This window comes from Bactrocera oleae, chromosome 5 (genome assembly GCF_042242935.1).
Source record: "Bactrocera oleae isolate idBacOlea1 chromosome 5, idBacOlea1, whole genome shotgun sequence".
Taxonomy (NCBI): Eukaryota; Metazoa; Arthropoda; class Insecta; order Diptera; family Tephritidae; genus Bactrocera; species Bactrocera oleae.
This window is the reverse complement of record NC_091539.1, coordinates 66,059,986-66,087,930: the sequence shown is the minus strand read 5'-3', so window position 1 is coordinate 66,087,930 and position 27,945 is coordinate 66,059,986. Positions and strand designations below refer to the sequence as shown.

At 31.5% G+C, this 27,945-nt stretch overlaps 1 protein-coding gene and 1 long non-coding RNA gene across 5 annotated transcripts; one reads left to right on the top strand and one right to left on the bottom strand.

Moving 5' to 3' along the window:
• Positions 1-299: 299 nt before the first annotated feature.
• LOC118681565 (uncharacterized) lies at positions 300-5,578 on the bottom strand. The gene is made up of 2 exons (XR_004977282.2): positions 3,732-5,578; positions 300-1,111 (listed from the first exon to the last, which is right to left on the bottom strand). It is a non-coding gene; the product is annotated as an uncharacterized lncRNA (long non-coding RNA).
• Trf2 (TATA box binding protein-related factor 2) lies at positions 1,169-27,711 on the top strand. Of its 4 annotated transcripts, XM_036366595.2 has the most exons (6): positions 1,169-2,225; positions 3,096-3,336; positions 16,784-19,238; positions 19,973-20,225; positions 20,308-21,377; positions 22,604-27,711. In XM_036366595.2, exons 3-5 carry the CDS (start codon positions 17,325-17,327, stop codon positions 20,718-20,720), a joined length of 2,580 nt encoding a protein of 859 aa, XP_036222488.1. In that variant the 5' UTR covers positions 1,169-2,225; positions 3,096-3,336; positions 16,784-17,324; the 3' UTR covers positions 20,721-21,377; positions 22,604-27,711. The 4 variants fall into 4 exon arrangements, with proteins under 4 accessions (XP_036222488.1, XP_069966477.1, XP_036222490.1 ...); XM_070110376.1 differs by having other exon boundaries at positions 1,169-3,336; XM_036366597.2 differs by lacking the exons at positions 1,169-2,225; positions 3,096-3,336 and adding an exon at positions 16,582-16,667.
• The last annotated feature ends 234 nt before the right edge of the window (positions 27,712-27,945 follow it).

The window sequence follows — 27,945 nt, the reverse complement described above, 5'->3', positions numbered from 1 at the left end:
AAACGTAGAGAGGCATGGGCTTTGTTTAAAATTGAAAGTTCATTGTCCTTCTTGTTATACTACATATAATTGCCGATAGTCCTTTTAGAACCTTTTGTTGTAGGATTTGTTCCAACATTGTTTAGAGATGAGTTCAGGTGACTTCATCAGCGATTGGGTTAGGAAACGTGCTGTTTTTGGAAATAGCATTTTGGAGGCGGTTGAGGGGCATTCAGAGAATTGTTTAGTGTCATGCGGAGATTAGTAAAATGTTGAATTAATGTTTGTTTTGGGTACACCGGCGCTTAGTTTGGTAGAATAGGAACTTGACGTGCTGAAATATGCAAAGCGCAATTTTTTTAGCTCATCATTCGAAGCAGGAAGGTGCCGAGTAACGCTCTGTGTACAATAAAGCAGTAATTAGTAGGTAAACAGAGTCTGCTGTTTGTTGTGTGTAAGGAATGTTATCAAGCACAACTCGTTTTAAATGTGATTTCAGAACGCATCCTGTCAAAAACTTTTTCTTTCTTTTAAATGCTGGTGGGGTTAAGCTTTGTACTTTGGCCATAAACGCAGTCGCATGTGGAGTTCTTTTCGATAAGAGAGACGTGTCCTTTTCACTTGTTCTTTTCAATATTCAGCTCTTGTAATATACAGAAATAAATTAAATTAAACTAGTTTCTTATCGGTATGGATATATAAACAGTTGCTATGATCCTCCATCGTAATTTGTAGGAGTAAATTAATAAATTGTTACTAGTTGGATTGATGGAATTGAATGGCGAGATAAGGTCTTTATCCCTTAACATAACTATGACATTTTTGTATACAAACATGAATATGTTTTCAAAAGCGGTTATTTCATCAGAATGTGTGCGAACCCAAAATCAACACATAAGCTTAGTCTTGAGTCACAGTGCAAAGATAAGAACAATGTAGCATGAGCACCCATATTTTTTAATATTTACATGTGTATGTATATGTAAATTAAAAATATTGTACATATGTATATTTAGTGATCCATTCCTGAAGAATTCCCAAACATTACTAAATTCATATTGTTTTTGATTAAGATTATCGTAAATACTACATCCATGTAAATACAGTTCAATTGAATTTATGTTTGCTTATACTGAAAAGAATAAAAAACATTACTACATATTAGGCATATGTATTTGGTTTTTAACGAAAATAGTTTTTGACATAAAGTATTTTATTAAATGACTGATATGTAAGTATATACATTTATGTATGAGTAGGTGTATTGTATTTATGTATGTACATAGAGAATTATGCTTGCTTCTAACTGTTTCGTTTGCATTAAACGGCATTCGTTGTAAATTAATTTTGTAGTATTCTAATTATTTCTGTTGTTCATGCTTTAAAAAGATTACTTTGTTCTATATAGAAATTGGCAATGGTCTATTAAATGGCAGGTCAACATATCAAACACACGTGATGATGATATTGCAATCACATTTTCAAATGCATCTTTGTTTCATTTTCTGACGCCTGTTCCTTTCAGCTGTTTCTGGCAGTATCCGTTTGTTTGGCTGTCAAAACAAAACTTCCACTCCCTTTGCTGGTCGCACAAAATACCGAGAAACAGAGTTGTATTTTTTTTCTCAAACAAGCAAAAAGCTTAGCGTTGATTGAAATTTGTACTATCCTGGATAACCATTTTATTATTTACAATCAACGATAACTTTATGGACGATTTAAAATATATATTGCTATTTACTATTATTTTCTTTTTCCACACATTTTTAAGTTTAAACCAATAACCGTCTGTGACTTGTGAGCTCATTTATATATGTATATATTTTTTTTGTTGCAGTGTTGCCGATTAGGTTAACTGTCAAGTATGACAGCTAATACCAAAGGTTCGCTCCATTTTCCTGCTACGCTACGCGACAGAAATGAAACGAACGACAGACCGAATGTGAATCGCCAGCCTGGTTAGCTGAGTTGTAGCATAGTACAAAATGGCCACAACACTCCGGCGATGGCTGTGTCGTTCGTCGTTCGTTGCTCGTTGTGTGTCGTACGTGCGCTCGCTCGCTCTTCACTTTAATTAATATTTAACAATATATTTTAATTAATTGAACAAGAGACTCCAATTCAAATAAAACAAAACAAAAATTAAGAAAGTGTTAAAAACACGTTCATTTTAAAACGTTAACCGTTATTAAAACAACAAGAACAACACAGCAAATGCATAATCGGAGTTACAAAAATACTTTTATGTAAATACATTTCGCTTTCTTTTTTTTAAATTTTATGCGATTCCAACGGGAATACGATTTTCAGATTTTCACCAAAGCAAAGACACTGCACCAAATCACGGAGAAAAAGGACGGTTGAACCGTTTTTCCTAATTACGTATAAAATATATGAATACATATATGTATACTTATATGACTAATCAAAGTGAGATTTAGTTCCACATTTTTTATATATTAATAATTACAACACAAATATATAACATTTCGCTATATTGCACTAAACTTTGGTATTGTGAGCCTTTAAAATTTATATAAATCGTAATTAGGAACTTGTAAAACAAAATATAAGGCACAGTACAAGTCACAAAAAATTGATGAAAATTCACGGAAGACGGCGACGACAAGAAATTTTCTACTCGTAAGACGGAAGGTCTACGCAGTGAAACGACGACGGTTTCTCGTGCTCGTCGCTGAGCCAAAAATCAACTGTTCCTCAAGTCGCGTTCGAATTGTTCGCTCCGCGAGACGCGGCGCGGCGACGAACTGCGCTCAGTGTCAAGCGGTAACCGCATCAACGGCGTGCAAAAGTCACGGCAACAAATCAAAATCGAAAGATTCAATAGCGCGACACTGCAAACGAGACTAGATCTACGAGTTGCAGAGAGTCAAAATTTCCTCTCCGAAACGAAATTGAAATAGTGCGCCGTGAGAGAAAATGATATGTGCGCGTGTATGAGTTTATGTGCGGAAAGTTAATATTTTGTAAAAGAAGAAGCACCACGTTCGTTGTTGACGCTGACACAGCGACGTCGGGTTAACCAATATTTTATTATCACTACATATTAATCGCTATTGTTTAAAAAAAAAATACGGTTATTTGTTATCTTTTAGAACGGTGTTGTTTGAAAATATTTATTATGACTTTTCCATGGAACTGGGAAATGTAACAATACAAAAAGAAAAATAGCAAAAAGGTGTGTATCGTTGGAGTCTGGCATATAATTCATCGAAAAGTCCCACACCCAACGTTTCATTGTGGCAGCGCAACAACCACAGGGAAAGCTGAAAGCGATGACCAAGCGAATACATGCAACCTTACCAATAATTTGTTAAATAAAAGATTTAAAAAGAGGTGAAGTGAATCTCATTTTTACAAATAACTACTTATTTTTGAATTTAAGTAAATTACCTATCGTAAATTGTTTTTTACATACATACACATGTAAATTAATATCGTATGCGTAGCTTTGAGTTGATTTATTGTCTTTGTATAACCTAGTGAATAAGTTGATTGCTCGATGATTCATTGCAGAAAAAATCGGAAAAGTTGCTGAATAAAATTCTTTGTTGCGTTTTGCTACTGAAGGCAAAAAATTGCAGAAAAAAAATAAATGTAAATTGCATTCTTTTATTTAACAGTTTACAGTAGGCAACATACATACATGCATATAAACAAATACATTAAAAGCAAAAAAAGAGACGGAAATGGGACAACTGTTTTATCAATTTGACATTTAGAGAATTTACCATATAAATACGCAAAATTAACGAATTGGGAGATGCACTAAAAAGGAGGAAATTTGTTTTGCTTCTCGTCGTTTCGTACGATTCTCACCAGATCTCACTCACAGACTGAATGAAAATGAAATTGTAGTAAATTGTGTCGCTTTTGCCCATTACAGTCGGAATATGAATGGCCAAAGAGTAATTTTCGTATATTCTATTAACGATTTTGATACCTTTTTACATATGTGTGTGTATATTTTCCAACTATACCTTTGTACTTGTGACTCCAGGTGCTCTCCCTGCGCAAGTAGTTTGTCGCCTATCGGATAATTTGTTGCTTTGTCGCTTTCACTAACTGTTTATTGGCATGCATACTTTTGAGAAAATGAGTTTAAGCACACAAGAGAGCAAATGTACACACATATACATAAGCACATAAATGAAGTCAAAATATAACGATGGATTTTTCACGAAAAAATGTGAGAGTATTTTATAGTTGAGGTTATTTGCGACTGACGATTTCGTCATATACCATTGCATTTATAAATTCATATGCAAATACATTTGTATACGAAAAATGATATTGAATTAATTAAAATTACGTCGGTGCCAAAATAAGTACAACAATTTTCATACCCATGACTTCTTTGTTGCTTTCTTTGTTTTCGAGGAAGAGCAGGCATTACATTCCACAAGTTAATTACTATTTAAGCAACTAAATCACGAATACTATAAACTTCTTGGGTACACTTGTACTATCTACGATGTTCAAATGAACTTGTGCATACAGCTTAAACAAAAGCATTGTCTTATCATCTTTAGTACCTATTCCGATATTTCGGAAATATGTATACAACTGTAACATTTTGGGGCTTAAAACTTACATACTTATGTACTTCTGTGTGTACATTTATTGACACTGATTGGTGTTATCGCAATATTGTATATTTTTCTAAAATTAACTGCAGACAAACATACCTACACACACGTGTAGGTACATACATAAGTCAAGTCCCTGCGCATATTTCTGATGTCTTATTTCGTGCTCTTGTCGTACAATCAGTATGTTGTAAATATACAAAGGCCGAAATAAAGATGAATAACAAAAACAACAACAAATATGTATGTATCTTACGAATAGCAGAAGGAACATTAGTGTATTCGCACACTTCCACCATAAATACAACGGAATAATTTAAGCGACGCGACGCGACTGCAGAGTTGTAGCTAACGTTGTGGAGGGAGAGGTAGAATTTTTACGTCAACCACACCGTTTTGGTGTTACCAATAAGCGCAGTACATCCCCTCCAACGATTTTGGCGCTCTGTTCGCTGCGTGTACACACTCCGCAGACGACTAAATGTAACGTTCAAATAGAAACTCAGCCATGAGTATGAATCGGAACTAGTAAATGTTGTTCGGATTGGCAACGAAGTCGACAACAATAGCATTTCATTTCAGGTTAATCATTTCGATTAGAAAGCTTGCGTCGCGACGAGAGCGAAATCGACTTTTGAAGAGCACAAAATGCTGTCGTGCAAAAAGCACAATAGTGAGCACATTAGATATGTATACCAAATTGTGTATGCATGTATGTATGTATGTATATGCATTTACCTAGGTTGGTTTCCGTAGGGCCATCTCACATATTCGTGGTATAGCAATACTAATTTTATTTATTTTTCTGCAATATATTATTTTCTTACTTAAGCGTACCCTAAAGTTGGTGCCAATTAAAATTATAGTTAAGTAGTTATAATTGCAAGTATATTTGCATTACTTTGCAATTTTCTGCTCTCTCTTTTTTATATGAGTGCGCTCGCGTAAGAGCGTACGAGAGATATGCATTTTCAATTCAACTTAGTGATGTAATTATCTACAAAAGGAAGTCGTTCGCATACCGATTTTATTGTATATGAGGGCGTGCGCATTTTATAAATCAAATACAAGATAAGAAATATAATATATAATTATTGTTTTCATTAGATTTTGTAACAAATTGTTCGTCAGGGTTCAAACAATTTAGAAACATTGTCGATAATGAAGATGTGTAAATATTCTAATCTAAATTTGGATAATCGAATTTTATAGATATTTGTGTATGTAAGTATGTATGTACAAATGTACATATATATATATAATATTTATAAATTTATCCATTGTACATTCATATAAACCGTTGTGTTTTTTTATAGAGGTATTGCCAGTATCACGTGGTTTATAAACGCACGTGTTTGCCAAGCTTAAAAAAATGTAGAGCTTTTGGTGTAGTATCAATATAATTTATACAAAAATCTTTGCAATTGTTGTTATTTTAAAATGCGTGTTAAAATGTTCCATTTTCCATTCGGTTTTCCGCCACTCTGTTCCTTAGTTTCTTAATCAATCAGCTGATCAATTCCACTACGTATACGTATTTATATATATGTATATATTTTCATATACTGAAATATGTACATACATACATACATATGCATGATTTTAATTTAAATTCATAAATATTTACATAACGTCAAGAAATCAAAATATTTTAGAGTGGAAATGCTTTAATATATTTTTGTTGTATTTTACTACCGATTTATATAAACAAGCGGAGTGAAATAACAAATAATTCTTTCGTTTATTTATGTAAGTGCATTTATGTATATATATATATGTGCATATTTTTGTAAATTGAAACCGACTTCAAATACATAGAGCCGAAGCACATCCACATTGTAATTTTAGGAAATATACATACATACATACTTATGTTACTTTCGTCATCCTTAAGGCTTATAATGTTAAAACCCATAGATTTATGCATCAAATATTCTTAAGATTACATATTAAGCATGAAATTTGATCGATACATTTTACGATAATTCCATTATCGCTCGCTTTGTGAGGGCACACATGCCACTATCTTAACATTGCCAAATAATTTATTTACGTTTGAATTAATGGAAGTGCTTAAAAACTGAAAATTATCTAACACGTTTAAGTCAATATTATGCTCGAATTTATCAAAATGCATTAATTGAACAATACTGTGCAAATATCGTGTCAAAAGTGAGCACGATCCGAGGCAACTTGTTATATTTTCCGTATTAAAACTTTAAGCGCAAACATTAAACTTACGGCCACAATTATAATATGTGGACCTGCACAGATATGTACATATATATTATATGTACATATGTATATATGTATAAACATAACGCTGTTTGCGATAATATACCACCACCCAACAACGTCACAAACAATTGTTCATGCATTGTGGCGATCTTGTGAGTTGAATTTAAACACGATTCTGTACGACAGAAGCCGAAACGAAATTCATAACGCCGTAGCAACACGGGCATCTACGTTGTACATACATATGTATATGTATGTATGTTTCAATGTATAATTTTTTCGCTACGCTTAACGTGCTCACCTTTTCGTCAGCAGCAGCGTCAGAAAGGTACAAAACAGCTGTTCGGGGCAGGTGTTTATTCACACTATAACAAACAAGCACTACGTTTTTGCTACCCTCTTCTTGTCTTTACCACATCTGGTTTCTTTTCTTAGATGTTTCTATGCGAGTGAAATTGTGCACTGGGTATGTGAACTGGCTTGCAGGATTTACGGATGTAAATAAATGTCCACAAGTGAGGAAAAAGGATTTGTGTAGGCACTATCCCATATATACATACTTTTGTATATGTATGTACGTACTAAAATATACTTATGTACCTATATACATACCTTCATACCTTCATAACTACATATGTACATATATGTATGTAAGTATTGTATATTTCGAACAATTAAAATATTTTGTATAAAGAAATATTTACTATGTACACACTTAGTATATAGTATATGCAAAAGTGTTTCAACTGCAGATTCTGATTTTGCACATCCCCATTTGCATTTGCCCTAAACCAACCCTGTGCAGAAAGATCTTTTCATTTGTGCGCTTAACTGAAGTATTATACAATTCGTGCACGAACATCGCTACTCAAAATAAATAAATATCCATTGTAACCTTCATTAAAGTTATTCTATCACTCAAGCCTAGATGGTAAAAAACTTGCTAATTATCACGAATGTACATACATATATATGTTTGTATATAATATATTAACCATTGTCGATCAAATGATTGCATTACAATTGGACTAAACGAGCACACTTGAATTATCGCAAATATTTTCCAAACTTTGAAGTGTCTTCAGTAACAAATTATCTACATCATAATGTATGTATGTACATATGTGTAACCTTCCACATTTCTAGGTGGCAGTTATAAACAAAACCGTTATTGACTAGAGCACTTAACGGATAGCCACATTTGGGTATACACCAATATACATATGATTGTACATACAAACATAAAGACACACATACAAACATAATCCCCAATTAAGGAGCCAAAAAATCAGCAACAAAGAATAAGCGGTAGAGCGAAGAGTGTACAAGTAAATACTTATTTATGTACATACATACATATGTATGTATGAAGTAAAAGAAGTAAAGAAGCTTCAAGAGAGCTCTGACAAGCCAACGCATTAATGTCCAATTGTATGCATATTTGTAGTTTATAAAAATTAGGCAGACGTTGAAAAGAAAATAGAAAACTTAACCTCCATAAAGCAGTTAGCTTTATTTTATGCGGTGAAAGAAGTCCGCCGCATAGTAAAAGAAATAGAAGACAATAACAAGAAAGACTTGAAAGTAAAAGTATACGCTTTATTACACAACGCGAATGTATGTATGTATGTAGGTATTCATACATAAAGACATAACTACATATCTACACACTTACATAAATAGATACATACATATACAATATATGTACGCACAAAGTAAATATGTTAATTGACAAACGCGATTTCGTTTTGTATGCCTTTCAATGAATGAGTATCTTCGGTACATGTGATCTCAATACGAAAAAATCGGTTAAAATGAAATATGACAACTCTAATTATCGCTTCTTTTTAGAGTATTATTTGGGTATTCTATATAGAAGTAGTAATTTTTTGAATAAACCACTTTTAAAAACAAATAAAGTTAAGAAATAAAATGCAAACCTAGGAAAACAGGGTCATTGCTTGTTTTCTCGAAAAGTTTCATTACTCAAAAAATTAAATTTTCTTTTTAAATTAAAATTCTGAGCATCAAAATTCAATTATGTATGTCTGTATATATATACAGGTTGTGTTACTTCCATAATTCAATTATATAAGGTTGTGTCGATACGAAGCGTGCTTCCTCTTACGGAAAAGTGAGAAAAATCTCATAATATTATTGTTTAGACTTTGATAATTTTGTTGGATTTACAATCTATTAGTATTCAGTTATCACTCAAAACACGAAATTTCATTGGTTGAAGTCTTTGAAAAATAAATTTGTGAATCATAAAAACAAAACAATACAAAGCAAAACGGCTGATATTGAGATGTTGAGTTCAAACAATGATTTATGCTCAAGCGGATTATTAATTCTCTTACTGATCGCTAGATATGAGTATTGTCTTTACAAAGATTTACTCTGTGTTACATAATTCAAAAATCGTATCCAAAAAGTAATCAACAGTTACCGTACAAATGTTAATTAGTTCAAATTATGAATGTTCACATATTCACATACATACATACATACTTATGTAATTATGTATGTATGTATGTATCAACATCTATACTGTATAAGTATGTGTGTATGTTTGTTTGTAAAACTGATGTTCTACATTTTAAAAATCGCTCAGAATTTACACTTTGTAATTGGCGATAAGTGTTGAAACTATAAGCAGTATGATATTTTAACGATAACATATGTATGTATGTGTGTGTACATACATACAATTAACACATATGGATTTATTTCATTAACTTGAACAAATGCTGGTCAAGCTGAAACTTAATTTGCGTTCTACATATTACAAGTATACACAGACCCATGAGGTACATAGCTTTATTATTAGACTTTATGCAAATCCATATGTACCATACATATGTATATATGTATGCTTATATCTATGTTTGTATATAATGGAATATTTCTGAAAATCATGTGTCATACCAACATTTGCCATTGCCCCTTGAAATTTGTGTGTACATTTACACTGCTCAAGGTCGTTCGCTGTGAAACTCTCTCATCTTCAAGATATTCGTACAAACAAATATGTACCATATATTATATTAGATAGCCGTGTAGCAGTTTCGAAGCTTCTTCCATTTATTTTTTCATTTAAAATAGGTTGGAGAATATCTAATAATATTCTTTGTGCACTTGGGTATGAACTTTTTATATAAACACGCTTCGAGATCTTTTATATTCCGTTGTAGACTCGTTCAACCTTAATATATATACATATATGCTTCTACATATGTACATACATCCTGCGCAGACAGGCTCCAGTTCGTATAAATTTATATGTACAGTAGTCCTCGGATAATTGAACTGGAATAAATTATGATTCCAGCTTTAGGAGAGGAAAAAGTTACTATTATTATTATTACACTATGCAACTATTTTTCTGGGTATTGGACCAAACCAATATTTTCGGGAGATTGGGTATAAGTAAAAAAGCAATTTTTCAGTTTTTCGAAGTTAGCCTCGAAAATCGAAATTGAGCTTATTTCAGACATCGTTATTATTGCACATAAAATAACTTTTTCCCAAAGTTAGGTCTTCGAAAAAATAAGAATATTTCAACAAACGGGGAAATTACTTTTTTACTTATGACTCATTCTGTCGAAAAAATCGGTTTAGTGCTATATATTTTTTAATCTAAACTAAATTGCATTAGTTATAAAAAATGTATAAAAAATGAATCTAGTTATATGTAAGTATTCAAGTCCCTCAGTCAAAGCTGTTATTATTTCAGCAAATGGCACTCACATATTTATGTTATAGTTTTCCGATAATGTTGTTACTGTAATCTTTCTTGCATTTAATCGATGAAAAATAAATCGCATTTTTTGTTTATTGAATTTTTTGTCTGAGCTGCTGAAGCAACAAACGGGAGACTACCGTACAATCAAAAAAAATTGTGATTCTTCGTTACAGCAATGACTGCTAGGACAACAAAGGTGGCGTTGACATCTGTTTAAGTTTCTTGCCGCTGTGGTTATGCATGTGCATGAACAATAAATAAATATATAAATATGTATGTATGCGTGTATATATCCATATAATTAAATATATAAGTGCAAACATAAACACATACATACAAATATATTTAGGTATGTGTGTGTATGCGTGAAAAACGAGTTCAACGACTTTTGACTTTTTAAGATACTCATTTTTCGTTTTACGCCATTTTTCGTTTTATAGGCCATGCACCTCTTGATAGTCATTGGCAATTACTGTGTCCTACGTAAAAATTTAGATATGTACGTAAATGTTCTTGCTGCGATAAGTGCAAGAAAGTACGCAGGATTTCGTTGTGAAAGTTGTCTTTAGGTTCGGTGGTGGTAATGAGACACGAGTCAGCTGTTGCATATGCATTTCAAGCACTGATTTCTCATATTGACTTGCAGCGTCTTGGTGTGAGGTTCAGTTGTATTTAAAACTGGATACGTATGTATTTCATTATTGTTGTAAATACCTCCCTGAATAGTTAAGGTAGCGCTGCAGTAGTGATAGCGCTTATCTGAATACATCTAAATCCAGTTTCCTTTCGATTTCATAGAAACTGTCTTCATACCCTGAACAGGGTGTACTAAGTTTCCCACGAAGAATGTAAAACCCAAGAGTAAACGTTGCAGACCCTATAAAGTATACATACATATATATGACTAAATGATCAGTGTTGCAAGCTGAGTCCATTTAAACAGTCCGTCTGTCGGTATGTACGCGAATTATTCGCTCAATTTTCGAGATATCGAAATGAAATTTTGCACACATCCATTTCTCCCCAAGTAGCTGCTAATTTTATAGACTCACCGATATCGGTTCACTATAAAATATAGCTGCCATACAAACTGAACGATTCAAATCAAGTCCTTTTATAAAAAACTTTTTTATTTAACAAATTATCCTCACGAAATCTAGCATAGATTATTTTCCAAGGCAAATTTATAATCTCCAAACAAATTATTTAGATCGGACCACTATAGCATATGTATATATACGTAACATATGTATGTTGCTGTCAAGATAAAGATCTTTTTATACTCTTTTATATTATAAGAAATGAGCTGTGAAGGGTATTATAGCTTCTGTGCAGCCGAAGATAACATTTCTTCTTGTTTTTATTATTCTTCAGCTTCAGAAAATACGTACACAAGTACATACATACATATGTATGTATGTATATAATATATTTTCTACCAAATTAATACAATCGCATTAATGAATACTACAGTTTTACTTATTACAGATGTCACTAAAAGTATTGCAAATCTGAACACATTCCAACCACTGGGAATATTGGCTTATGAAAATAAGTCCATACGATAATATGCCCCGTTAAGTAGCTGTTGTTTATTCTGAAATGAATTAACTAATCAACATAAAACAGCGAGAGAACAAGTACAATGTTATTGAACTCTTTTGAAAAATTGAGAAAATATCAATTCGGTCTCTCGCAAAATTCTCATATCTTACGTTCTGCACTCACATAAACAAACACATGTCATTGCTAGATTTATTTTTGTAGATACATATGTATGTATGTACATCATTTTCGGCAAATTTATGTATTTATTTATTGCGTCAACTTTAACGAGCCATTGACTTTGCATATTATAATATTTTACCAAAAAAAAGTCGTAATAAACATTTTATGCACATACTTATGTATGTACATACATATGTAGGCCTCAAATCTAGACTTTAAACAGCTGTCCATATTTATTTACAAAAGCTTTCAATGAAAGCATGACTCCCAATAATTTTGGAAGCTTTTAACCTTGAACCTGATGTAGATCGCTTAGATTGCGATTAACTCGCCAGCAGATGTAAGTATTTGTGCATACTCGTTCATAGACAAACGATGTTGCAGTTGCCTGTAGATGAGCGTTTACGTGCACAATTGTATGACGATTATAAAAAACAAGTCAATATCTCAGTGCCTTGCAATAATAAAAATAAGAAATCAAGTAGTTATGTGTATTTGTACACAGTTTCGCATTAACTAAATGATTTCAACACGTGCCTCAGTATTTCTCTTAAAATAGCATGAGATTTTATGAGCATTTTGTCGTGGCAATTTTGTTCATACATATGTATGTAAATACTTATGTAACTCACTGTGGACTTGAACACACATCATCATTAATTCGTTGATTGACGCGCAAGAAAGATAATTCATAAACAAGACTACTCGTTCTATGTACAAATTTACACAGCCGTAAATTATTTCAAAAATTTCGATCAAACCACATTTTATTTTCGTTTCATTGTTGTCCGCAACGAAATGTCATTGAGATGGTTGAGAATTTTAAAAATAGCACCAACAGAGAGCAACGAAACTGAAAATACACAACACAAAACAGCTGAAATGGTAACAATGACGAAAGCGCTCTATAAATGCATTAGAAACGAAATTTTTCTATTCAAAGACATGCTGAAATAAATATAGCAAAATATATAATAAATATAGCATGTAAATTATTCCCTCATTTCCACAACATATAAGTAATGAAGTAATTTAAATAAATTTAAACGCCGACGCAAAATTTTCAATTTCGAATTTTGCTATTGTCAAATAACATTCATGCGTAAATATTTCTGTTTGTATGTATGTATTAATATGTAACTGCTGATAATTGTCAAAATCCCATTTCGTAGCTTTGAATGTTTTTTTTTTGGCTGACTGCGCGATGTGTGCTCTCACTTCTGTGTGCTTTGCGAGCATACTCTCTTATTCGAATACTTGTTTTTTTAGTTTTTTTTTTGTTCTATCAATTGCCTTGCCCTTATTGCGACGATTCCTAAGCTTGCCAATTACCGTTTTAATTACTATGTGCCTTTTTTTACGTGCTTGTGTACTGACTTATTTACATGTTTGTATGTACAGATGTATGTATTTAAACCATGAAATTCTTTTCGAACAAACTAAGTATGATTATTTACTTTTTGTAAATTTGACGCAAAATAAAAAAATTAACAAGAATCACCTATGGCTCATTAGCTGCATCATTTAATTCTTCTAAAAAATTTACTAAATAACAGTATAAACTGATTTATTAAGAAATAATGCCTTGCCAAGTGGTTATTAGAAAAAGTTATTTCGTCACTGCATGTAATAAGCATTATATATATTGTAAGTATGTACATATATATGTATGAATGTATAGTCAAATAAATGCTTTTTCTGGTTACATATACATATATATGTATGTATATACTTATGTACATTTGTATTTTGAATGCTGTTGTCGGGTGAGGAAGCTACAAGTGAGATTGCCTTAAAATAGAACTATACATCTCTACTTAAAATCTAAAAATATATACTCGAGTATGTGCTGAATGCAAGTTGTGTGATCCATTTATCAGCAATTTGATCACTACAGAGCTTATACGCATATATGAATGTATGTATATAATACTTACATATGTAAATACAAAAATACAATGAAGGAATGAGGGAGGAGATCGGAGACGATCTCTCTCGGGCCTAGAACTCTGGAGCAATTTTTTCCAGAACTTTTTGTTCTACGACCATGTATAAATGTGTGTGCACTTAGTATACTTATGTACAAAATATACAAATATTTATACATACTTAGAAACATATGTATATGTACATATGTATAGAATGCATTAGGCAGTGCTGCACACAAATATTTTTGCTAACTTTTCCTCAAAAAAATTCTACGTGGAAATAGATCTTTATGCTTAGATAAGTATGTACATAACTAAATTTATTTGCATGTTTCTACATACAATACGCGTGCAATTTTGGGTCAAGGGCAAAATTGCTAACATAAAGTGGAACAGTGTTGGCGTCGCAGTTGTCGTCTGTGTCAGTATGTTTACGTATGTACATATGTACATACATCTTTACACATATGTACACGTATATCGGTGGCGCATCTGACTAGCACTAAACTGCAATGACACTTTTCATGCGACCGGTTGCAGCCGCTGACGCAATATGTGCATCATAGCAGTTATATGTGTGTATATATGGAGTCAATTAATAGACACGGCAGTTGCAAGTATTTTGCGCAGTCCGCAAATTTGCCGCAGTTGCTTTAATTTATTTCATATGAAAAATATAAAAAGTAAATGATTTAACGAAGCATAAGATGACATACGATGTACATACATACATACGTATGTACGTATGTATATCAAATATGCATACATTTTATTTCATACAAAAAAAAATAATTGTTATTTGCTAATTGGTTGTAGGACAAATCAGGCCACATGCTGCTAATATTTAATGTAAATATTACTTACATATGTATGTATGTACATATATAATTAAATATAGAAAAACATACATTTGTATAAATGTACACATATTTACACACTTACTTATTATATACACGTGTGCTTAGAACTATTGTTACGTATTTATCATTATTCTTTCCACTCAATTTTAGTTCCATGTGTTTTGCACACTTTATCGTTGGTGTAATTCATATTAACCTCTGTAGATGTGCTAAAAATGTATTTACATAAACATATAATAGTTCTACATTTATAATTCTAGCGTATGCATATAAAAATGTGACTTTGTTGACGCATTTGTTGAATATTACTTATTTTACCAAGTCGAACGCTGACAGATCGTTAAACAGCGGCGTTATGACGCGTATTTTTCCAGAGAACAATGAAATGAGGCCAACGCTTTGGTGGTGAGGCAATTGCACAAAAACACGTGCATGCGAAGTTTTGCTTTTCGCAGCTGTTTAAGTCTCTCTTGTTTTATCTCTTAGTTTTGTTATATATCGTTCTCACTCTCAGCAGCACGCTCTTTATTTTAACGTACGACAGTTCACTTCCGATCTCCCTTGCTTTGTTTTACTACATTTCCACATTTTGTAATGGGTTTTGTAACACACAAGCTTGTACATATATATGCATACGTATAAAACTATGTACTTTTAATGAAAAGCAGTTTTGTTGCTGTTGCTTCCCATAAAACTTTATATTGCTTTTTTTCGGACAGAATACCAAATTTCACTGCTGCTTCGTTCAACATTTAGCCCTATAAGTTTAAGATAGCGGTATTTTGTAGATTTGTACTTACAGAGTTTCGAACGAAAGCTTACGGAACAAACATATTCATACATACATTGAATTTATAGAGAAAAGTACATATATATGTATGTATGCACATAATAACCTAACAAACTTATTTTGTAGTTTATTGAGTAGCATAATGTATTTATTGGGAAACTGATATATCAAAGGGCTTAAGATGACTGAAAAATACGCTAAAATGTGTGATTACATGTTATTATTATTTAATTGGAGTTGATTATCAGCTGTTTTATCTCGATAAGCTGTTTACGCGCAAAATTTGATTTTTGTCCATAGCAAAAATATGTAGTAAGGTATTTGATGAAATGTTTAATCAACATCGAAATAAAAAAACGATAAATCGTTTGCATTTTTTTTGTATATTTATTTATATATAAATTATTACAGGATGCTATTTATTTTAAAAAATGTTGTACCTGCGCAAATATTAAATTCGGAAAGTTTTTTCAAATCTTTAATCAATTTTGTTATGATGATTATATCCTTGGAACTATATTTTGTCAACATTATTTCGTCTTACAACTGTTTTCTTACCACAAAACTTTGCTTCTTCCGTTTTCAGTAATAGATTTTTTTTTTTAATTTCTAAGCCTTAACGAATTTAAGTGAGCATTAAGCATAATGTGGCAGCTCTTGAATAAGGATCGAGGTAACGATAACATTTGTTTAGAAATCGAATTTTCTTAGATCCTTTATACCTGTCCATTATTTATTTGTTTGAGCGCAAGGATCAGCTGCAGTTGTGCTTATATTATGGGCTACCTTGTGTGTTATTTTTAGGTTTATACACGGCTAAAGAGCCAAAATTGTAAATCATCTGTGAATTTAAATTTAAATACAAATTAATTTCTAACCTATAAATGCTTTTTTTTATATTTTAGACTGCAAAAAGGAACAACAAATATAGAAAATACTAACATTTGAGACATCAACAACAAAAGGAGAAAGAAAGGAAGACTTAATTTTTCTAGTATTTGGAACAAATTGCACTGAACTGTAAGATTTACTTCGAAAACAAAACAAAAAATCACAGGAAACGCCACAACTTTTTCGTTGCACACTCTTGAGCAAGTGGCAAGTAAACAAAGCAAACATAAAATACTTCATAGCAACTTTTTTGTTTTCGCATAGAATAACGACATAATAAAGTTTCGAAAACTGTTACAGACATATTAAAATAACACTGACATATGTACATAAATAAATTGATAAGACCAGCAAGCTGAAATTCAGCCTTCAAGCATATCAATCCAACAAGCGCTGTATACTGTACATAATTTGATTTGAGCAAAAGGAATCATTAAAGTGACCTAGTCTAGCCTCTACGCGTTGAAACAATAAGCATAGATAAACAAAAAATACTCTTACTCAAAAAAAGAAAGAAAACAAACGAAGAATCTATTCACTAGTTTGACTGGGCAAATGTATATCACTAACAGCAGCAACATTGGTATGGCCACGTTGCTGCAACAGAACAAGGCTACTTGTATGAAGACCCTTATCAATGGTGGCGGCAACGGCAGTAGCAATGGCAATAACGGAAACAGCGTCAGCAACTCTGGAATAGTTGTTGGTAGTATTGTAAGTGGCGTAGGTGCGGGAACATCACAAGTGGGAAGCGGAACGGTTGCAACCGTTGTTGGAGCCGGTGGTGCTACAAATATTGCCGGTCTGGGCAGTGGTGGTGTGGGTGGTAATTTAGTCTTGTCCAGTGGGCAGGCTATTGTTCTAACAAATGGAGCAACCGGTGCTAGTAGTATAATCAACTATCAACAATATCAACAGTTGTTGCAACAACAACAACAACAGCAGCAACAACATATAAACTCCAACGTTGCTACCACAACTGCAGCATCCGGTACACGAGTATTAATGCCTCACGAAATGGTGACACTTCCTATTAGTAGTATTGTAACAACTAGTGGTGGCGGCTTAGCCCTGATAACCAGTGCAAATACGGGTGGAGGAAACGCCACGGCCACACAAGGGCACTTCTTGGTTGCGGCAACAGCAAGTCCTACGGTGCAACCCATTCACACAACTACGATGGGCTCCACTAACGCTAATATTAGCAGTTTTCAGCAGCAATTTCAACAACAAATCGCCGCACAGCATTCAACTGCAAGTAATGTGGTATCCTCTGCTACGACTAACCGTACAACTACTGTTTACACTCAGCAACCAGCAACTACAGGCGTAGTACAAACAGTGCCTACGACACGTTACTTTTCGCAATTTAGTAATCAACAACAACCTACATCTAGTATTACGACTGGAGCTGCCACGCCAACAATTGTAGCCGCGAAAGCTACGGGCAATCGTACCATCATTATTAATCGCTCCAATAATACTATAATTGCTGGTAATACAACACAACGTTTGCAACATGCCAAAATCTTAAATAAACCACCGACCAATATTGCAGCGACGCCATCATCTGTTATAACGAATGCTGTGCTCGGCAATAAGTCACAAATTAATTCTCATTCTCCTGCCATTCAAGCTGTGAAGTTGCAACAACAACCGCAACGACAAAATCTTACGGCCTTACAACAAATTAAACAACAACAATTGCTGCAACAGCAAAAAATACAACTAGTGAAGCCAATCGTACACAGTAGCAGTTCGGTGACAACAATTGCTACAAAAACAACAACAGTAGTAACCAATACGGCTGCATCCTCGCGCAACACACCGAGTGGGACAATGGTGAATGGTGGCATAAATTCAGTTCCTAACAACAATAGTATAGCTAGCAACAACAGTAATACGAGTGGAAATGTTGCAAGTGCCACAACGCCAGCATTGGCTGCCAAAGCCTTACCCACGGCGGCTGTATTTCCACAACAACAGCAACAACAACAACAGTTGCAGTTACAAAATCATCAACAACAACAGCAGCAACTTAAACAACAACAAAACCAAAACCAAAGTCAACAACTTCAATCTCAGCAACTTGGACAAGCGCAAGAGCATAAACAAATAGTTGCACACTCACGCACCATACCCGCCACATCTCACAATTCAACACCTGTTGCAATTAACAAAACTACAAATTCAGTTGCTGCAGCCACTCCAGAAGGCTCTGCTGGTGCAGAAGCCTCCAATACTGAACCCGAGGTCGAGCCAGAGATCGACATCGTTATTAATAATGTTGTCTGTTCGTTCAGTGTACGTTGCCATTTAAATTTGCGCGATATCGCACTCAAGGGCTTCAATGTGGAGTATCGTCGGGAAAACGGTATGGTGACTATGAAACTGCGCCGGCCTTATACGACTGCGTCAATCTGGTCATCGGGCCGAATTACATGTACGGGAGCTACATCTGAGGAACAGGTGGGTGTGCCTAGCATTTTAGTGACTAAACTATCTAGATTATGGCTTATCTTTATTAGTTGAAAACAATTTGTGATAGAAATATAGTATATTCTTCACTGAGCTGACTCGATTTAGCCAAGTTCGTCTGTATATATGTGAACTACTCCCACAGTTTATGAGATACCGATCGGAAATTTTGTACACGTTCTTTTTTCCCCAAGAAGCTACTCATTTGGCTCTGATATCTGTCCACTACAGCATATAACTACCATATAAACTGATCGATACCAATACAGCTCTTTGTACGAAAAACTTTTTTATCTGAAAAGATATATTCACGAAATTTTGCATAGATTATTGTCCAAAGCAGAGGTACTTTCTCCGAAGAAATTGTTCAGAACGGACCACTACGTCATATAGCTGCCATACAAAGTGAGCGATCAAAATCAAATTCTTGTATGGATTTTTTATGTGATGGCATTATAACCGAAGCATTATAGCAACCGAAGTCAACATTGTTTTTTTTTTTGTTTTTGTTTTTAACTAACTCTAATTGATTTATTTTGGTAATACATTTTTTAATAATTCTATTCTCTTCGGCTTGGACGGAGCGACTTTCTTTATTTTTTTTTCTTATAAACTCGTAGTAAAAGTTTCTTTCCATTGTAATAAGCTCTTATAAGAAAATTTGTAGCACTATAGTCATTGAAATATAGTGGAGTTGTTCAGTAATAAAATATGTAATTTTGCAGGCAAAAATTGCGGCACGTCGTTATTCACGCTGTCTTGAAAAACTCGGATTTCGTGTGCGTTTTCAAAATTTCCGAGTTGTTAATGTGCTCGGCACATGCAGCATGCCATGGGCTATTAAGATTTTAAATTTCTCAGAAAGATACAAGAAAGAAGCCTGTTACGAGCCAGAGTTACATCCCGGTGTCACATATAAGCTGCGTTATCCAAAGGCCACTTTGAAAATATTCTCCACCGGCAGTATAACTGTGACTGGTGAGAAGTCTAAACGAATTAGTTTGTTTTACTCTATATCATTTATTAATGGATCCACTTTCTTTTTTCATAAACAATTTAGCTGCCAGTGTTGCTAATGTACAGGCTGCCATAGAACATATATTCCCGTTAGTTTATGAGTTTCGTAAGAAACGTTCACCCGAGGAACTTGAACAATTACGCATTAAGCAACAACGGGCCGCTTCAGTAGATGTAACGGAACTCGATGAGGTGCTAAACCATGATGTTGTCGTTGAAACGGACACAACCACTGTGCCAACATTACAGCGCCGACGTATTAGCAATAGCGCACTCAATAATTTTAAACAAAAGCGCCGAAGAATCGGCAGTGATATTGACTTTGATGGCGGCGATGGTTCGCTGGTAGCAGCTGAAGAAATCGACGATCCCGCAGCAAAGGAAACCGACGATAATATTGTGATGTACGATCCGGATGATTTAATTGAAGGACCAGACGAGGAAGATGATCTTTAAATGTCAAATGTGATTTGGGCATTTTGGTAGAGGAGATTTGTGTACAGCACATTCATGAATGTTTGATTACGTATTATGGTTTCACAACAAATTTCTATACAAATACAGATATAACAAAACAAAGAGAACAAAAAGAAGTTTATTACAAATTGCCAATATGTAATGCAAAGCGAATTTTAAGCATTAAAACAAACAGCAATGTTATATAGAACATATACAGTATATATGTATATAAAAAGGGATGACAGGAAAGCAATTTCATTGATTTATTGATGACAACACACTCAAACTACATATTACAAAAAATAAATATTTCAACACATCATAAACCAAAACAAATCAACTTAGTTCTAATCAAACAAATAAAGTTTGGCGTTAAACAAAAAATTAATGCATAATTTCTTAATTTTTTGTGCACGCGCAACTATATATATATACATGTGTGTGTGTGCGCATATTTTAAGAAGCGTGTATAATCAATGCCAACACCATCATGTATACATGGATATTTGTAAATTTGTACACTCCAAATGTCGGTGCTGAGGTTTCGAGTTCAAAACGATAATGAGCACACAAGCAATGCAAATGTTGAGAGGAGTGTGCGAACTGCGATCTACTATGGGAATTGTGAGCCAAATAACTACAACTATTTATAAGGTAAGCCCTGGCAATGAGCTATTATGCATGTATGTATATATGTCTATTAGGCAGCACAGCTAATAAGCAGTATTGTTATACGCATTTGCAGACAAATGCGGTACTGCGTCTGCTAAAGGTTGGCAGCGTTGCGAATTTTTTAATTTAAAAACAATTTTTTGTTATTAAAAATTAGATTTTTAAATTTTAACTCCTATTTAAATTGTAAATCGTAATTTTTAGTTCAAAATGTTGTTTTTAATCCAAGTTGTTGGGATTAGAAATTAAAAAATTAAATTTTGATTCCAAAATCAGAATTAATTTTTGCATAAAAGATTGAAAATTTAATTTTTGAACTTAAAAATAAAAATTGAAAATTTAATTTTTGAATTTAAGAATAAAAATTGAAAATTTAATTTTTGAATTTAATAAAAATTAAATAAGTTATTTTTGAGTATAAAAATTAAAATTGAAAATTTTATTTTTGAATTTATAAATAAAAATTGAAAATTTTATTTTTGAATATAACACTAAAAATTTAAAATTTTTTTTTTCGAATTTAATAACAATTTAATATGTTATTTTTGAATTTATAATAAATATTGAAAATTTTATTTTTGAATTTAATAAAAAAATTCAAAATTTTATTTTTGAATTTAATAATAAAAATTTTAAATTCCAAAATCGGAATTAGTTTGAGCTTAAATTTTGAAAATTTAATTTTTAAATTTAATAATAAAAATTTTAAATTTAAAATTGAAATATTAATCCCAAATATCTTGTATTAAAAATTGAGAAAATATATTTAAATTTAAAAAATGGTGTAACAATAAAAATATTATTCATATCAAAAGCTAGAATGAAAAGGGCTATAAAAGAAAACACTTACATATTTCTAAGTGAAACACTATAATTAAATGCATAAAATATAAAGAAGACAAAAATTTATTTAAAATAAGCTTTGCTTATCAAAAGATAGTCAAAATGGTAGAACACAAAGTATGCAAACGCGAAAAATGAAAATTAAAATTTGTTTATTTCTTTTAATTAAAAAAAAAATAAGTTTTTTTTAATTTTGAATTAAAATTTTTTTTTTTTTTAAACCGGTATTTGTGGCATCAAAAATTTAATTTTTAATTGTTTAGTCCAATTCATTATTTGCAACACTAACTACTAGTATCTAATATTTTGTTAAAAAAATTCTTTGTTTCTACGCTAATATATATATATTTTTATACTTCCCACAGGTATTTTTAACTTCCAGTGTGCTTTGTTTAGCTACGTCGTCGTTGTTTGCAGCATTGCTAACTTGCAACAGTTCAAGGCAAAAAACGGAGCAACATTTAAATTAAATGACTGGCTCGAGTGAATGCGGCGAAAACAACTAAACCACACGAACAAATCAATATTTGTTAGTTTACAAACATATTTGTAGCGTTTTACTAAGCATACTAATTTCATTCGTACTCGTATGCCAACTTACATTTGGCTGAAAATTTAGTTTTAAGATTACGCTGATTAGCTAAGATTAGTTTAAAAAATAAAATACATTGTAAGTACTATTAGCACTATTACATACATACATATGTGGATGTATGTATGCATATTGCGTTTATAAGTGAAAGCAAACCACCGCAAAAGCATAAACAATTAAACAATTTATTTAAACACACTCTGAAGAATGTTAAATTCTAGCATAATTTATTAAAACACTTTATTAACTAATGGTTTAGCATGAATTCATTCATTCATTCATTGCGTTTTTACATGTTAAATTATGCATTGAGCATAATGAAATTTAGTGATTTATTTAATGAATGAACAATGTAAAATAACCAGCATTTTATTTATTAGAAACAATTTGAGTTGCTCTTAATTATATTAATTAATTCAATTATTTTGAAGCATCAATTAAAATGAAAGAATGCTTGGAGGTGAAGATTTTATTTATATATTTATATATGTATATATATATATATAATTATATATAACAGTATATGTATTTAATTTAATCATATCATTTATATACCAACCATTATTACTTTCATGAGTGGCAATCAAAGACAGTAAATACTGTTATGCTAACAGCCAATAGCCGCCAGGCATAACTAACAATAACAAAAAAACAAAAAACAAACAACTATTTAAATAAGACATGTGTAATTTATATAAACAAACGATAAAATCAAAATGCAATCATATTGTTTGCGTAAGAACGTAATTAATTCATTAAGTGTTCTTCTAGACGGTACACTAATTTATATATATATACAAGTATATATATATTTAAAAAAAACGAGTATATCTTCACTTATCTGGTCACACTCAAACCAATTACCTACAAACAAACAAACAAACAAAATATAATAGACAAACTCAAAGCATATATTGTATTTGTTATATTTATACTAAGCACACACACATAATCACTAAACAAATTAAACTTAAGTTAAGTAAGTAAATTAATTTTGAACATTATGCAACTTTGAAAAATCTGCAAATGAAACGCAAACGGCTAGTACTAAATGCTTGTACGCTGCTGACATTTCTGCTTGTCAAACAAGCAACTTTAATTAATGCAAAAAAGTCAGTTAAAAATCGGTTAAACGTTGACTTAGCTGTGCTCACTTTGAAGTCGATGTCATTTCGACTAAGCTTAAAGCTGTTCAAGCCTACGAGTTTCATTTATCAAATAAATAAAGCCAAAACTCAAAATTCAAGCGTTTATTTGCATATAAAATGCACTTTTGCTGCCAGTAAATTGTTGACAGTTTGTTGCATATTTTGCACATACATACATACATACATACATGTCTACAGCTATATATTCCGCGTAATTATTGTGTCAAGTATATAAATATGCTGGTGCGCTTGTGTTACACGCGTGTGAGCGTCGTCTCATGGCACATGCTAGCTATTTATGCCTTGTCACTAATCAAATACCAATGGCGCATTATAAATTAAACAAATTGTGAGCAAAATACATTTGTTTTTGTTCCTCTTCATTTAAATTATTTAAGTGTTTATGACATGCGCACATTTGCATAATCCAATAAAAGTAATTAGTTAATTGAGAAATGTATTAGCAGGAAATAAAAGCAATCCTTTTTTTTGTTTTGTTTTTGTTTTTGAACGTTAGTAATATATATTATTGTATATGTATGTATTAAATTTTGTTTATTAAATGCAAAACTATCAAAACAATATAACACATAAACTTATGTACTTTGAATTATCACTATTATTTAGACATACTATGAGCAATGAAATATTTTCGCGTAAATTCAAAAAAGTTTAGGCATTTTGAATCTTCGTTAAATTACAAAAAAGAAATCAAAACAAAAAACTATAATAATTGCAATATGTGTGTATATATGTAAATGTATGCATATAAAATGTAAAACTAAAAAACCAAAAAAAACTATCACAATCATATACAAACACACACATATACACTCTTACACATACATACTAACAACCTATACATATGAGAACGACACATACTATATATAAATACATAAGTACATATACATACATACATATACTAAAAATACATATGAATATTTAAAATATTTAGTTGTAAACACAAAAGTTGAACATAAAAAACTACAAATTATGCAAACCAAATTCCTTAGAGCAAATAAAATACATACATACATATAAACAAAATGTCGTAACGAAAAAGAAGCAAACATTACTCGAATTATTAAAAAATCTAATGACTAGTTTGTATATGCAATGATTTGAATGATTTGAATGGCAACAAAAACAAAAACATGAAACAAATACAAAAAAAGAAAAGACTTGTTAAATTGTAAACGGTTTGTGTAAGGCCTAAGTTGAAAGGAGCAAACGAAAGCATAAGTCAATCATAATTTGTAAAACACACAAAACAAGAAGAAGAGTCAAAAACAAAATACGAAGTCTGCCAGCAATTATACGAAACCCAATGTGGGTGGAGTGATACTGCAAATAGTTGAACGCATATTAAAAATTTGTTAAAAATATTATACAATGCAACAAAAACAAAAAAGAAAAACGCTAGCAATAAATTACAACTGCTAGTATGCAGAATTTCTGCAGGCAATTATGCGCACAGGCTTAAAAATACAGTTATTTATGGAAATTGCAACTGCAGTACAGTGTGAGATACTCTTTGAAGCAAGCAAACAGAAAAAGCATTAAAAAAATTAATAAAAATCAATTTTATAATTTTCTGCGCATTATTTATTGTACGCAAGCGTAAAGCAGAAACAAAAAATTATCATAATTGTAACAACAACAAGTTATTGAGAACGCTGTCTGAAAAATTCAATCAGTTGTAGACTTAACACTTACGTGGAACGGCATTTTAGACACCTTACCACCTTACAAAGCCGAATCAACTTTAGCAGCAAGCCAAAAAACTAAAATTTAATTAAATAATTAATACATATAAGGTGATATAAATTGACAAAAAGCTATTTTGTAATATGTAAAGTAAAAGTTACGCAAAAAAATAAAATAAAAACAAAAACAAATAGGAGTAATTCAACTAATAGCAAACGCTTCACCCATTACTATGTTTTTATACTCTTCTTTAATAAATTAAAAAAAAACATTGACTAAAAATTAGATTTATGCCACCAATTAACTGCTGTGGTTGAAAACCTTTACGACTTTCACACGCTTGGTTTCAACACTTACACATTTGAGTGAAACTCGGTATTTTCCAAGTGTTTTGTACATTATTTAACACAACAGCCGGTTGCCACTGGTCGTTTACGTTGGCGTAAAACGAAAAAAAATTAAAAAAAAAACTTGAATTACTGTATGCATAATCAAATTAACGATTATTAAGGAATGAAATAACTGCCTTAAAATGTAAAAAAATAAAATATTATAGAAATACAAATGAACAAACAAAAAATAATCTATTAAATACGTAGCTATTACGTAGTGTAACGAAGAAGTTAGCAGAAGAAAGTTGAAAAATATTAATTATTTCGCAATTTATATTTACACAAATGTTAAAATGTAAAACAAAAAATTTGATTTTGGCACTCTTGGTAGAAATGTTCAATTAAATTCGCAAAGAATTACAATTTTTGTTTGTTTGAAGTGTAATTAATTATTTTCGTTTTTCTTTTCACTAAAAAATCGAGCTTTATTTATTTTAATGCGTTTGTAAAGTTAATTGTTTATTTTTACAACAACAATACTATAGTAGTAGTTTAATATAATAGAAATATTGTAATTGAAAAGGGAATACAACAAATAGTTTTGCTTTTCTTTTTTGCCGTAAAGACTGCGTTATACCAACCAAGAATGAATGAAACAAATAATTATTTTTAATAAATAAGAAAAAATAAACCATAAATATACAAATAAAAACCAAAACAAAATAAAAAATGCAAAAAAATACTATTTACTATAACTGTAAAGTAAATGTGTATTATGTGAATTCACAAAGAATTCACGCAAATGTAATTTAATGAAAATAAGAGAAGAAAAGTGAACGAAAACAAAAACAAAAGTGAAAGTGAAAGTCAAAGTGAGGAAACTAGTTGATAAGCCAAATTACAAAACAAATTCATGAAGTTCTAGCAATAAAGGAAAAGCCTTAACGTTTGAGTATATTTAAATTTAAAAAAAAAAACAAGTTAAAAATAAATGAATACAAAAACATTACAAAACAAAAACAAAAATGCTTGAAAATGAAAGTTTACATACACACGTTCAACAATTTTTGGGGTATATACAAGTTTGGGGATAAGGCAAGTGGGAAATCAAATAAAAGTGGGAAATTGAACAAAAAGTGGGAAATCAAAACAAAGTGGGAAATTTAATAAAAAATGGCTTCAAAGCAGTTAAATGAACAACCAACGCGTTAATAACAAAGGGGTTCAATAAGATTTATTACATATGTTTTGAGTTGGCAAAGAATTTTGACGCATGCGCTTTAAAAAATTTACAAAAAAATAATTTAGAGCTTGTGTACACGAGTTTATCTGCGCATGCAAAATAAAATTTCAATAAAAATTCAAATTCGTACTAATGAATCTTTTTATTTTTTTTAAAAGTCACCGCCTTCCAAATAATAATTATTTATTTATTTATTAGACTATTAATTGGCATTCTCGCACTATTATCTATACACAAACAAAAGTTTTATGTAAAAATACCGAAAACTACTAACATATTAGCAATAATTAAAAAATATATATACATACATATAAAAAAAAAAGAAATAGTACACTTGCATATACATAATTACATAACATATAAACATACTTACATTCAAGTAGAATATAATGTATAAATAAAAAGTGAACTTTCAGTGGGCAATAAATAGATTGTCGAAAATTACAATAAATTATTTGTTGTTTTACTTTATGGTCTTGATTTCGTTACTTTCTGCAGATACATAGTTACATATGTATGTGTACTCTTTTAATTATATTTATATACGCTCTTTTTCTCTTTTTTGTATTTGAAAGCAATTTTATTAGAAATTTCACACTCGCAGCGAAGGCAGCATTATTTCGGTTGTAGTGGATATCCTCACTATCCGCTTCTAAATTATACTTTCTTTATTTAATGATACATA

Bases quoted from the DNA above. Each gene is read 5' to 3' on its own strand.
- Trf2 (XM_036366595.2), top strand. From the start codon at position 17,325: ATGTATATCACTAACAGCAGCAACATTGGTATGGCCACGTTGCTGCAA. The intron at 19,239-19,972 runs GTGGGTGTGCCT...GTAATTTTGCAG, and splicing joins GAGCTACATCTGAGGAACAG to GCAAAAATTGCGGCACGTCG. The intron at 20,226-20,307 runs GTGAGAAGTCTA...TAAACAATTTAG, and splicing joins CGGCAGTATAACTGTGACTG to CTGCCAGTGTTGCTAATGTA.